General features: G+C 42.9%; 1 protein-coding gene across 1 annotated transcript in view; it reads right to left on the reverse strand.

Moving 5' to 3' along the window:
* Positions 1-14,345, reverse strand: part of TMCO3 (transmembrane and coiled-coil domains 3) — a 50,736-nt gene that overhangs the window by 10,223 nt on the left and 26,168 nt on the right. The window contains exons 7-11 of the mRNA XM_063459575.1: positions 13,331-13,517; positions 11,873-11,990; positions 10,229-10,424; positions 7,633-7,783; positions 1,130-1,209 (exon numbers count right to left, since the gene is read on the reverse strand). Coding sequence (XP_063315645.1) covers positions 1,130-1,209; positions 7,633-7,783; positions 10,229-10,424; positions 11,873-11,990; positions 13,331-13,517 — 732 coding nt within the window. The remainder of the gene's footprint in view (positions 1-1,129; positions 1,210-7,632; positions 7,784-10,228; positions 10,425-11,872; positions 11,991-13,330; positions 13,518-14,345) is intronic.

Raw genomic sequence — 14,345 nt, forward strand, 5'->3', positions numbered from 1 at the left:
ATCCATAGCCTTCTAGCACCATAACAATAAGCTACAGTGGCTATGACATTTTAATCTTTACTTAAAGGAACACTTGGAGGTCAAAACAACTTTTGCAGAATAAAGCAGTTTTGGTTTACAGATCAAGTCACTGCTCAAGTCTCTGCCTTTTAGGAGTAAAATGACTTTGCTTATGCAGCCCTAGCCCCACCTCCCCAGCTGTAATTCACACATCCTCCCGACAGACTTACTGAAAATAAGTACATTTTTTAGCTTCACTTATTGTAGAGTGTATTTTATTTAGAATGTCTCATCTCCTGCTTTGTTAAAGGACCACTATAGTGCCAGGAAAACAAACTCACGCATTCAGTCAGTCCATAGGAAAGCATTCTCAATGCTTTCCTATGGACGTTGGCGTCTTCTCACTGTGAAAATCACAGTGAGAAGCGCGGAAGCGCCTCTAGAGGCTGGATTAACCCATATGTAAACATAGCAATTTCTCTGAAACTGCTATGTTTACAGAAGGCAGGGTTAACCCTAGATGGTCCTTGCACCCAGACCACTTCATTAAGATGAAGTGGTCTGGGTGCCTTTAGTGGTCCTTTAATTACCAGCAAAGAGTCTGCAGTAGCTTCCTGTATGTGATTATGGTTCAATTATCAGAGCAGAAGGAAAGACATTCTAAATAAACACACTGTGCTGCAAAAATAAAATCTTTTTTTTGTTCCACAGAGGCTGTGTGAGTCTGAGACAGAGAAGACATGTATAGGGCTGCCTAACCAAATTGATTTGACTGCCAAAACCACAGACAGTTGAACAGTGGGACTGCACGGGCATGATCTTCACACCAAAATGGCTTCATTAAGCTAAAGTTGTTTTTGTGCAGAGTATCCTCTTAATAACATAAACAGCTTGCAAAAGCTTACAATAGAGGACATAAACAGGTTACGACCACACCTAAAAATAATAATTCAACCACAGCTCTTAAAAACAAGTGTCCTTCGTTGGCCATTTGTAAAGACGGTGACTTATGCATTATGATATGTTTATAATGCTGATATTTTATTGGCTAACTACAAAATGATAAACACGGTTCTTAGTGTTTGAGGAGTTTTTTTGTAAAATGACATGTTCAAACTGTAAAACATACCTTCATTATCACCAGCGACAATGTCAGAAATAGCAGAATAGTTAATTCATAGATCACAAAAGTTGGAAATACATGAAGTCCTATAAATAGGTCAGAAATAAAGGAAAGGTTAATGTACAAACTCTAAATGATAGAATGAATGTATTCATCAATGTAAGCATTCATATGGATGTTTTATATCAAATAACTGTAAGTATAGGCCAGTAATGGCTTACCTTCTTACTCCCAGAGTCTGGGAACTACATATCTTACAATGCATCAAAGGGAATGAAGTTCACAGACATCAGGGATTCCAATGTTTGCCATCAAGATGCTGTTCCCCCTATACAGCACATTTGAAGGGGCATTGTAGGCATAATATCCACTACATCCTGCTGTCATGGTTATGATCCCAACATGCCCCCGGTGCTTCAACCTAGTTAATTGTCAAACCATTTTCATGCGGCCTAACCCCTCGGTCATCATATTGCTATTGTGGACGTTAGCAATCTCAATTTTATCTAAATTAGGACAACATTTCTTGACTGAGCAGCATGGCACCACAACCACGTTAGCATCATGTAGTGATTATGGCACTTAGGGTGCCCCATTAATAGTAAAATAATATAAGTTAATTCTAGGGAAGAGTAAATGGTAAATATGATCAGAACAGAATGATATCCTGTGGTAGTCATATAGTACAATATTATAGAAAAATATCAAGATTTGTTTTCATTTTACTGATAGAAATGACTATGCAGGTAGCTCATGTAATTTGTATTATATTTAGTCATGTACTATCAAAACGGAATGTAGCTCCTGTCAGTGTTCCATAGATATCTATAGCTCAAGTGAATCAATTAGGTACAAAGCAATTATTTTACAGAGAACTGAAATTCCTATGACTGCTACCTCTCCATACCTAAGCTTATGACATGGTGAGTTGACTTTCAGGTATTGATATTTCAATATAAATGCACTAACAGTCTCAAAACATATATAACCGTATTAAACATGAAACAAACAAAAAACAAAATCCCACTTAAAGCAAAGATGAACTTTTTTGATAACAATGTGAGGAGTATTTAACGGATCGTGGGGCTTACAAAAAATGTTTAACAGGAAATCCGGTCACTTTTTATTTGGCTAATTCCTCTTCTATTCAGCTGATAAAATCATTCTGAGGTTCACATTATTCACTATCAACCAAACTGAAAATGTCCTAAGCCAAATGTCTACAATTATTTTACAATGTCATAATAATTACTTTGCTGTAGGGAAAATATTTTACAAAACAGCACAAAACAAAAACAAAGTTAAACCAGAACTTTAAATATAAATGTGCAAACTTAATGTGTACTTGTGCAGCACTAATATTGTTCCCACCAATTACATAATCTAAAAACAAAATCAGTGCGCAACTGGAAGTGAAAACACATAATACTTAATATTAACAATACTTTGTGCAATCAAATTTTTGCAAATAGGCTTAACAAACCCTACATTGGAACCACTCAAATATATTAGAGTTGCAATCAGGCCCAGAATTATGCATCCAATGGTACCTTACAGTACTACTACATTAATATCCGGCTTGCGTAATACCTACATATGTTCCGGTATGTGTAATAATGTCACTTCAGGTGTGCTGCTCTGTGTCGTACAATCTATATCAGTGATGGCGAACCTTTTTAAGCCCGAGTGCCCAAACTGCAATACATGCCAACTTTTTTTTCTTTAAAGTGCCAACACGGCAATTAAACCTCAATACTGAGGTTTAAGTTTAGAAAAAACAACTCGTACTGTTGTTCGAACTAATTAACAACTTTTGTTTTAAAAGAACACAACAACAGAGAGTTCAATGATACGTCTGATGAATACACACACACACAAGACTGCTGAATACAGACAGACTGCTGAGTACACACACAGAGATTGCAGAATACATACACAGACTGCTGAATACATACACACTCAGTCCGCTGAATACACACACTGCTGAGTACACACACACACAGACTGCTGAATACACGCACACACACAGACTGCTGAATACACACACATACTACATTGAGGGGTGTAGTGGATGTGTTTGTGTGTGGTGTGTGGTGTGCGTCTGAGGGTTGCTGTGTGTGTGTGTGTGTGATGGTTGCTGTGTGTGTGAGGGTTGCTGTGGGTGTGTGTGTGTATGAGGGATGCTGTATGTGTGTGTGTGAGGGGGGTGCTGTGCTGTGTGGGGGAGGGGTGCTGTGTGTGTTGTGGGGTGCTGTGTGTGTTGTGGGGTGCTGTGTGGGGGGGTGGGGGTGCTGTGTGGGGGGGTGGGGGTGCTGTGTGGGGGGGTGGGGGTGCTGTGTGGGGGGTGGGGGTGCTGTGTGGGGGGTGGGGGTGCTGTGTGGGGTGGGGGGGTGGAGGTGCTGTGGGGGGTGGGGGTGCTGTGTGGGTGGGTTAGGGGTGCTGTGATGGGGGTAGGGGTGGGGAGGGAAGCTGGGTGTTGGGGAGGGGAGGAATGCGAGGGGTGCTGTGTGGGGGGTTAGGGGTACTGTGTGGAGGGATAGGGCTGCAGTGTGTGGGGGGTAGGGGTGAGGAAGGATGCTGGGTGTAGGGGAGGGATGCTGGGTGTAGGGGAGGGATGCTGGGTGTAGGGGAGGGATGCTGGGTGTGGGGGAGGGATGCTGGGTGTGGGGGAGGGGAGGAATGCGAGGGGTGCTGTGTGTGGGGGGGAGGGGAGGGATACTGGGGAGGGGTGCTGTGTGGGGGGGAGGGGTACGGTGTGTGGGGGGGTAGGGGTACTGTGTGTGGGGGTGTAGAGGTACTGTGTGTGGGGGGGTAGGGGTACTCTGTGTGTGGGGGGGGTAGGGGTACTCTGTGTGGGGGGGGTAGGGGTACTCTGTGTGTGGGGGGGTAGGGGTACTCTGTGTGTGGGGGGGTAGGGGTACTCTGTGTGTGGGGGGGTAGGGGTACTCTGTGTGTGGGGGGGTAGGGGTACTCTGTGTGTGGGGGGGTAGGGGTACTCTGTGTGTGGGGGGGTAGGGGTACTCTGTGTGTGGGGGGGTAGGGGTACTCTGTGTGTGGGGGGGTAGGCGTACTCTGTGTGTGGGGGGGTAGGGGTACTCTGTGTGTGGGGGGGTAGGGGTACTCTGTGTGTGAGGGGGTAGGGGTACTCTGTGTGTGGGGGGGTAGGGGTACTCTGTGTGTGGGGGGGTAGGGGTACTCTGTGTGTGGGGGGGTAGGGGTACTCTGTGTGTGGGGGGGTAGGGGTACTCTGTGTGTGGGGGGTAGGGGTACTCTGTGTGGGGGGGTAGGGGTACTCTGTGTGGGGGGGTAGGGGTACTCTGTGTGTGGGGGGGTAGGGGTACTCTGTGTGTGGGGGGTAGGGGTACTCTGTGTGTGGGGGGTAGGGGTACTCTGTGTGTGGGGGGGTAGGGGTACTCTGTGTGTGGGGGGGTAGGGGTACTCTGTGTGTGGGGGGGTAGGGGTACTCTGTGTGTGGGGGGGTAGGGGTACTCTGTGTGTGGGGGGGTAGGGGTACTCTGTGTGTGGGGGGGTAGGGGTACTCTGTGTGTGGGGGGGTAGGGGTACTCTGTGTGTGGGGGGGTAGGGGTACTCTGTGTGTGGGGGGGTAGGGGTACTCTGTGTGTGGGGGGGTAGGGGTACTCTGTGTGTGGGGGGGTAGGGGTACTCTGTGTGTGGGGGGGTAGGGGTACTCTGTGTGTGGGGGGGTAGGGGTACTCTGTGGGGGGGGGTAGGGGTACTCTGTGTGTGGGGGGGTAGGGGTACTCTGTGTGTGGGGGGGTAGGGGTACTCTGTGTGTGGGGGGGTAGGGGTACTCTGTGTGTGGGGGGGTAGGGGTACTCTGTGTGGGGGGTAGGGGTAATCTGTGTGTGGGGGGGTAGGGGAACTCTGTGTGTGGGGGGTAGGGGAACTCTGTGTGTGGGGGGGGTAGGGGAACTCTGTGTGTGGGGGGGTAGGGGAACTCTGTGTGTGGGGGGGTAGGGGAACTCTGTGTGTGGGGGGGTAGGGGAACTCTGTGTGTGGGGGGGTAGGGGTACTCTGTGGGGGGGGTAGGGGTACTCTGTGGGGGGGTAGGGGTACTCTGTGTGGGGGGGGGTAGGGGTACTCTGTGTGTGGGGGGGTAGGGGTACTCTGTGTGGGGGGGTAGGGGTACTCTGTGTGTGGGGGGGTAGGGGTACTCTGTGTGTGGGGGGTAGGGGTACTCTGTGTGGGGGGGTAGGGGTACTCTGTGTGGGGGGGTAGGGGTACTCTGTGTGTGGGGGGGTAGGGGTACTCTGTGTGTGGGGGGGTAGGGGTACTCTGTGTGGGGGGGTAGGGGTACTCTGTGTGTGGGGGGGTAGGGGTACTCTGTGTGTGGGGGGGTAGGGGTACTCTGTGTGGGGGGGTAGGGGTACTCTGTGTGTGGGGGGGTAGGGGTACTCTGTGTGGGGGGGTAGGGGTACTCTGTGTGGGGGGGTAGGGGTACTCTGTGTGTGGGGGGGTAGGGGTACTCTGTGTGGGGGGGTAGGGGTACTCTGTGTGTGGGGGGGTAGGGGTACTCTGTGTGTGGGGGGTAGGGGTACTCTGTGTGGGGGGGTAGGGGTACTCTGTGTGGGGGGGTAGGGGTACTCTGTGTGTGGGGGGGTAGGGGTACTCTGTGTGTGGGGGGTAGGGGTACTCTGTGTGTGGGGGGTAGGGGTACTCTGTGTGTGGGGGGGTAGGGGTACTCTGTGTGTGGGGGGGTAGGGGTACTCTGTGTGTGGGGGGGTAGGGGTACTCTGTGTGGGGGGTAGGGGTACTCTGTGTGGGGGGTAGGGGTACTCTGTGTGGGGGGGTAGGGGTACTCTGTGTGGGGGGGTAGGGGTACTCTGTGTGGGGGGGTAGGGGTACTCTGTGTGGGGGGGTAGGGGTACTCTGTGTGGGGGGGTAGGGGTACTCTGTGTGGTGGGTAGGGGTACTCTGTGGGGGGGTAGGGGTACTCTGTGGGGGGGTAGGGGTACTCTGTGTGGGGGGGTAGGGGTAGGGGTGCTCTGTGTAGGGAGGTAGGGGTACTCTGTGTAGGGGGGGTAGGGGTACTCTGTGTAGGGGGGGTAGGGGTACTCTGTGTAGGGGTACTCTGTGTGTGGGGGTAGGGGTACTCTGTGTGGGGGGGGGGTAGGGGTACTCTGTGTGGGGGGGGTAGGGGTAAAGGTGTATACTAAATCTGTATCCCCCCTCCCTCCTTCTTACCTTTAATGAAGGGGGGGGGGGGACACATTCATCCCTGGCGGTCCGGTGGTGGCAAGCAGTGCTTCCGGTTCGGGAGGCAGGGGGAGGGATCTGTGAAGCAGCTCCCCTGTCCTCCCGCGCGATGCTGTGTGGAGCGTTGCCATGTTAACGCGCGGCAACGCTCCACACAGCATCGCGCGGGAGGACAGGGGAGCTGCTTCACAGATCCCTCCCCCTGCCTCCCGAACCGGAAGCAGAGTAGGCGCCTGCCGTTTCGCGCAGGCAGGTGCCTACTCTGCATTGATGGCGAACTTATGGCCGCGTGCCCACAGAAAGGGCCCAGCGTGCCACCTGTGGCACGCGTGCCATAGGTTCGCCATCACTGATCTATATGTTTAGTCCAATATTTAAAGTGACACTATAGTCACCAGAATCACTACAGCGTAATATACTGTAAACAAAGAAATCCGAGAAAAGACTGTTTAAAAGGCAGCAACTAGAAGTGCTTCCTAGTCCAGTGGTGCACAGTTGTAGCACTGGCATTCAGTGTTTCCATGCTCTGCAAGGAGGTGCTGAACACTCCCCATAGAGATGCATTGATTCAGTTTTCCCACGCATGTGCAATAGCATCCCTATGCTTTCCTATGGGAAAGCATTGAATTGGCTTAGATTGGATTAGCTGGGATCTTTAAGATTGATTATCTCAGCCATGGAGAGGGGGCCAGCAGTGGGGGAGACAAGCGTGGTTGTGGAAAAAGGTAGGCTTATCTATAATCTTAACAGAGAGAGGGACTGGGGACCTAATAATGTATTCCAGTACTAGTGCCAGGAAAAATATGTTTGTATTCCTGACAATAGTTTTTTAAAGGGACACTAAAGTCACCTGAACAACTTCAGCTTAATGAGGTTGTTTAGGTGAGAACTATAGCTCCCTGCAGCCTCTCATGTAAACACTGTATTTTCTGAGAAAATACAGTGTTTACATTGAAAGCTAGGAACAACTCCAGTTGCAGTCACTCAGAGTGAACCAGAGGGACTTCGGAGTTGATGGAGGCATAATATGTTGTTGTTGTTTGTAATATTGTTGTTTCTATGGAGCTCAGTTTTCTGAATCAGATGATCTGGGTGAAACTTGACAAGTCTCAAGTTAGGTATTTAGTGGTTTAGAAAAACAAAGTAAAAAGGATGAAATTTCAGTTCCCCATTCTCAGACTTTTGTAGCGTGACAGAACCAGAATCTGCTTCATTAATTTCTATTTATTATTATTATTATTTTTTTTACAAAAAACAGTACTTACTTAGTTTCTATATGTAAAAATAATTACCTATAGACGCAAAGAAAATAATAGCTAGAAAATCTCGTATTGGCTCAATGCATGACATAATTTCTTCTGTCACCATATGCCCTTGAGAAGACATGAGGGCTCCAGCCAGGAAACAGCCTAGTTCCATTGAAACATCCAAAAGTTCTGTTAGCTGCCAGGAAACACAACAAGACATGCATTGTAAGTACCCTGCAAAGGTTATCCAACAAAGTACTCTTTTCAATTAGCAAATAATAAGACGGACCACGAATTTCTTAAAGAGATTTGTGAATATTTCCTTCACATAATCAAATTGTGAAGGGACATTGCTGATAACTGGAAAATATTATTATTATTATTATAATAATTGTTACAGAAGCAACATGTATGTAAACAAGTTTATCATAACGTCCATACCTTTTCACCATTTAGATTATGTTGTCATTATCTTGTACAATATATTTGATTGCAAAGTGTTGGAACAAGTGATGTGGAATTCACACAGCGTATGTCAACAAGGCATCATAGCTTTCACCTGAATTCACATGTTCTAGAACATTTCAAATGTATAGCATATAAAAGCAGATGGCGGTGATTGACTTGTCAGCCACAGGGCAGCCTGTATGTAGGTCCCAGAGCGCAGGATAATTTTTTTGCAAGAACTTGTAATTGTACAATTTTATTATTACTAGGAGTTATTTAAAGAAAACCCAGGTATTTCTAAAGTTGTATACATGCAGTCCATATTGTGCAAGTAAAACTGAGAATGTTAATCTTATGCAAGGTAATTCTGACTTGGTGGATCAGGAGGAGTTTTAATAGCACAGGAGTTAAGGTTATCGGCCTCTAATTGTTGCTTCTTGATCTGTGTATTGGGGTTCATATTCATGCAGGAGTGCATGCAGATTGTAGTGTATCATTGTGTGCTGTACGTTGTGGAGTCACATGTTGGTCGTGTATTTAAATGGATTGAATGTACTGAATATATACCTCCGTGCCAATTAACACCTTACGGGCGGAGGTATTTGTCCAAGTTCTGAACCAAACCAAAACATAGAACTTGTGCTATGTGTTTGTTCCACCGTAATTTAGGGGTTTAAACTCCAAAGAAGGAAAGAAAGTGCTTTTATTTAATATCCTATATGTACACTTAACGCAACATTCTCCCATATATAAAATGGATATATCCCATATAAAAAATGGATATATAAAATGTTAAAAATATATGTTTTTCACGTATTTGCACATCCAGTGCAATTAAATAAAAAGAACTCAACAAAGATTTATATATTAGTCCTGTTTCTTAAATGCCTAGTATGTCTAGGATCTAAATACATTTTTAGTAGTTAACACTAACCTTATACCAACTATACCCCTTACCCAATGCTTACTCTAACACTTACATCTAAGCTAACCTAACCCTAACCTCATCACTTACAGTAATATTAATTCTGACATCAGAAGACTGGTTTCCTAGTTAAAACAGCAGATAGTGGCGATATGCAGCACTGACTTCCAGTGCTGCATAGAGATCATTGGTCAGTCTGGGGATACTAAAAATAGCACCAGCTGATATCGGGAGCCCCAGATATCCATTTAACCTTGCTCACACTGCAATCTCTTTCTATGTATTTAAATACCTATTTGAAAAACTGCTTGCAGTGCTGACTTCTTGTGCGAATTGCAGCTCATCAGTCAAGGCCACTAAAAATGTCCCCAGATGATAGAGGAGAGCCCCAGGTATCTCGATTAATATTTAATACATGGGATTCCTGGTGTCAGCAAGGATTTAATCCTTGTTTTGGCACAGTGCTGCAAAAAGTTTACTTATCCTTGGCATAAAAGCTCACATTAACATTAAGCAAGCTTTTCAATTCCCTGCAAATATATCCTAAACTGTGCCTGCAGCTGGGAACAAAAAAAAATAAAACAAAGCCAATGAGTTGCAACGTATATATTCCACCACTAGTATGGAAAAAAAATCCAACATCAAATCTCAATTTACATAGACAAGTAACTGTTGAAGTAATGTAAAAAAAAAAAAAATGTAAATGTGTGTATATGTGTGACACTATTTTTTATGGTAATATGATCCAAACAAACTGTAAATGTCAATGTGTCTCCATCCCTTTTCCCAGATATGTTTATGGACCTCCATGTGTAGAATATTTTAAGCAAGATTTCCAGTAAAAACATATATAAATGTAACCACAGAGGCTTTGCAGGCTTTGGATGTTAACGTATATTTCTTTCAACCATACAGTGTGTGTACTATGAATACATAATAGCAAGGATTCAATTACAGATTCCTTATGTATACTAGATTTTTTTGCAGAGATATTAAACGGTCAGTCATCACATTTTAATTAGTACTGCCTAAAAAAAAAAAAAAGCAATTTTACATCTAAAATCAAGGGTGGCCAAGGTGTTGTAGGTTGACAAAGAATAAAGGGATTTGTGATATTTTAAAAGTTGAAGAACTACCTCCTGGCCATGCTAATTTAAATTATACGATTTAAAAAAAATTAAAAAAATAAGGATATTTTAACATTTGGTGCAGTTTATTTGGTCACAATTACTAGAAGGCAATATAAATAAAGAATAATGCTATAGATACCGTTAGCATAAGAAAGACAAATGCAGATATCCCCATAACAAGAATTTCTTTCTTCCCCTTGCTTTCAGTATGCAGCTTGCGGCAGTATGGGCCAATGAGATATGTCTTCATAATGATGCAAATCAGAAAAGCACCAACCAAAGAAAATAGAATTTGTCCAATAAGTGCCACTATTCGAAATACTTCCAACAGAACGCTGGAAAAAAACACACAACAAACACAACAACACAACAAAACAAATTATACATATATTTTAAGTATATACTTTTTTTATATATATATAAAGTGCAAGCCTATTCCATAGAGCTGCACACAATCAACATTGCTGAAAATAAGTGATGAAAAAGAAATGTAGGTATACAGGATCTAAAGGCTTGGACAGTGCAAAGTGGTATAAATAGTTAGGCAATGCATAATTAAAAGATCTGTCATGTTTAGAGCAGACCTTGGGGATACAAATTATTTGAGGTTATATAAGGTGGACTGTTGCCAGGAAAATAGATAATCTGCTAGTTGACAATCTTGCCTCCAGATATAGAGATTTTTTTTAATTTTTTTTTAAAGTCTGAAAAACTAAAGGAAGGTATGATAGTGTGGTGTTATAGCGGTCCAGGAAGAATCAAAGCGCTGAATTTGTAAATTCAGTATGCAGGATTAAAGGTGGGGTGTCAAAAGAGGACAGGTGAAGGTTATTAGCACTGGGATACAAACAGAATGGGTTGTAAAGTAAAGTAAGTAAAAGTGATGAACAAGTTTTACATTGGATCCAAAAGAATGCTGAAGGATATCAGTTTTAAACACTAAACTCTGCTTCTCAGGAATTAATCTTTAAAAAAGTTGCGACTATAGCCAAGTTGGAAAATGTCTCCAAATCCGTTATTTTTGGCTACCTTGTGATATATGAGCTGAGAAGAACTGACTACATATTGAAATGAGTCAATGTATGTATGTGGAAGATGGATGGAAGTAATTTGCACTAGTTGGGGGATAATGAATATGAAGATATTTGATTAAAGAGCATACAAGAGTTATCAAAGTATACAGCAAGATATGAATTTTGGTAATATGAGTTCACAAAGCCAATGACACTAAAATTCCTGTAGCATTATGGGTCAGTAGTATGTGGTTCGCAAAATATATAACATATTAATGATCCATAATGCTAGTAAAAATTCTGGAGATATAAAAGCTGAATGTTCTATGAAGTCTCCAGAACCAGTATGGGCATGAACAACACTGCGCGTGGGTTCTAAATGTGCCATGTCAATGTGATAAATGGGTGCTGCATCTTATATGGGTGCCATACCATCTAGAGATGTTATACAGTTTGTGGTATGGATGCTATGTAAACCACTGAATATCTTACGCGAAATGGGTGTAAAGTGCTTTATGTGAGAGGAGTACAGTATATACCAGTGATTGGTACTATTGCATTATATTCAATTGTCACATGATGCAAACATTGATTGGAACCATTGAAATAGCTTTAAGATATTGCCATATAAAAAGTTTTGCTCGTTAATAAAGTAGCATATGCAGAACCCTGTAGGTATATCTCACTGACTAAATAAAATGTCATGTTATGCAAGAGGACACAAAACTACCCATCCATGGAAAATGTAAATTAGACCAATGGAGCATTACCTGGAATAAGTGTTTCCACCTGCTTGAATCAGGGTTGGCATAACAGCAATAAATAAACTTAGCTGCACATCCTGCATTACAAGCATGCCAAGGAGAACACTGCTATAATCAATATCACCTGCAAAAAGAATATGTTTAGATAGAAAGAAGCCGAGCATTGCATTTTTTTTTTTACAGAGTTGAAACAACATGTTTACATTTACATGGTATTGCTGTGGTTCGAACAGTAGCTTAAAGGACCACTCTAGGCACCCAGACCACTTCAGCTTAATTAAGTGGTCTGGGTGCCAGGTCCTTCTAGGGTTAACCCATTTTTTCATAAACATAGCAGTTTCAGAGAACTGCTATGTTTGTGAATGGGTTAAGCCTTCCCCTATTTCCTCTAGTGGCTGTCTCATTGACAGCTGCTAGAGGCGCTTGCGTGATTCTCACTGTGAAAATCACAGTGAGAGCACGCAAGCGTCCATAGGAAAGCATTATGAATGCTTTCCTATGTGACTGGCTGAATGCGCGCGCAGCTCTTGCCGCGCGTGCGCATTCAGCCGACGGGGAGGATAAGAGGAGGATCGGAGGAGGAGAGCTCCCCGCCCACCGCTGGAAAAAGGTACGTTTTAAACACTTTCCCCTTTCCAGAGCCGGGCGGGAGGGGGTCCCTGAGGGTGGGGGCACCCTCAGGGCACTCTAGTGCCAGGAAAACGAGTATGTTTTCCTGGCACTAGAGTGGTCCTTTAACAGAAGTAAGTTGTTTATTCACTAATGAAAGAATTGTCCATTACAAAATAATAATAATAATAATAATAAAATCAGATATTCTGTTGTCAAATTTCATTTTCCAGTTTTGTGAATCCTGTACTGTGAATCTACGCTCTACCCGTTTCCTCTCTGGGTTCTTTTCAATGCATCCATTCACAAATGGTCCACAAGGCCTTAATATTGCATGGGAAATACCGGTAAAACAACATTTTATAAGGGAAAAAAATAGAACAAAAATGTAAATGCTGTAATACTCAAATTTTACAGTGTCAGTGCAATTTGTACAGCAATGTATAACGAATATAGCTAGAACAAACACAGTATAATGTAATTTAAAATAATTAACATAAGAAAGTTTATATATCTACAAATTCTGGATACTGTCTAATTTTCATGCACATATTACACCATAATATATTGTTTGAACATGAAAATGTATTCTTGTTCTGGTTGCTGAAATTGAATGCTCTTTGTATTTGACTCATGTTGAGCTTTGAAAAAAGGCAGTAATTTGCAGGACATCAAAAAAAAAAACAGAAAACCTAAACTACAACAATAACTTGTTTATTCACATCTAAAAAGAGACAGCTAGTTTAAAAATAACAGATCTTCCAAAGATGAAAATTAACTTTGAAGGTATAAAATGCTAAGTTTCTTAAGAAGTTAAAATACATAGATTAATCACTGTCAGTAGAGCATACTTACCATCTTTATCGCCCCGAGACCCTCCTGCAAGAAATCTGGATACCAAAGGTGTACTTGATAATGACAAGCAAGTTGATATAAAAACACTTTGTGTTGGTCTTATCTGCAGGAAGTGACCCCATAGTAAGCCAAAAGCAATCATAAGAACAGTCATAAAACATGGTCCTTGAACTGCAATTTTCCATACCTGAAAAACCAAAATAAATAAAATAAAAAATTGTCAAAAGCAAACTGCCACAGAATAAAACAAGTAATTTTAATTCAGCACAGCATCACAAACTCCCCTCTCCCCCCCCAAAAAAAATATTTCTAATCATTTTCCCTTTAATAGTTTACAGAATTGGAGACGAAAGGAAATAAACTGACATTTCAAACTACAGGAACGGACTTTGTTTATTAAAGCACTATGTCCAATAGTTAATTTTTCTCAACGTTTCTACTGAATTGTCACAATTCCACCATATAAAAACAGTATTAAAAACACACAGCCAATAGTGCAAGTGAAAGGTGAAAGAACTATTCATAAGTTTCCCAAAAGAATGATCAGGAGAATTCTGGAACTCCAGTTGTCCAAGAAGAGATCAATCTGGTGTAGTGCGCTTTCATGCCTTCCAACATTAGAATGATAAGCACTTTCTGAATATGGTTACTGCTATTCTTCTATCCTTCCCCTTACTCCATTTCCATTCTTTTTACTTGTCCTTTCGTAATTTGATTTCCATGTATATTATATTATACTATTTTATTTGTAGAATATATACTTTTTCTGTTTTCCATGTAGTTTGGGAAAATTAAACGTTATAATAAAAAAGCATTTGAAAAAAATGATTAGCTCTGCAAAGCACTGTGATGGTTAATTAAAGCAGAAACTGCAGCTCCAAAACCTCTACATACAAAAAAAAAAAAAGAAAGAAAATACAACACATTCAGAGCTCCAAAAATTCCATTACAACCAGGTTACTCACTTCCTCAACAATGGACGCTTTACTCAAACAGGGCACTGTACACTCTCTAA

This window comes from Pelobates fuscus, chromosome 1 (genome assembly GCF_036172605.1).
Source record: "Pelobates fuscus isolate aPelFus1 chromosome 1, aPelFus1.pri, whole genome shotgun sequence".
Lineage (NCBI taxonomy): Eukaryota > Metazoa > Chordata > Amphibia > Anura > Pelobatidae > Pelobates > Pelobates fuscus.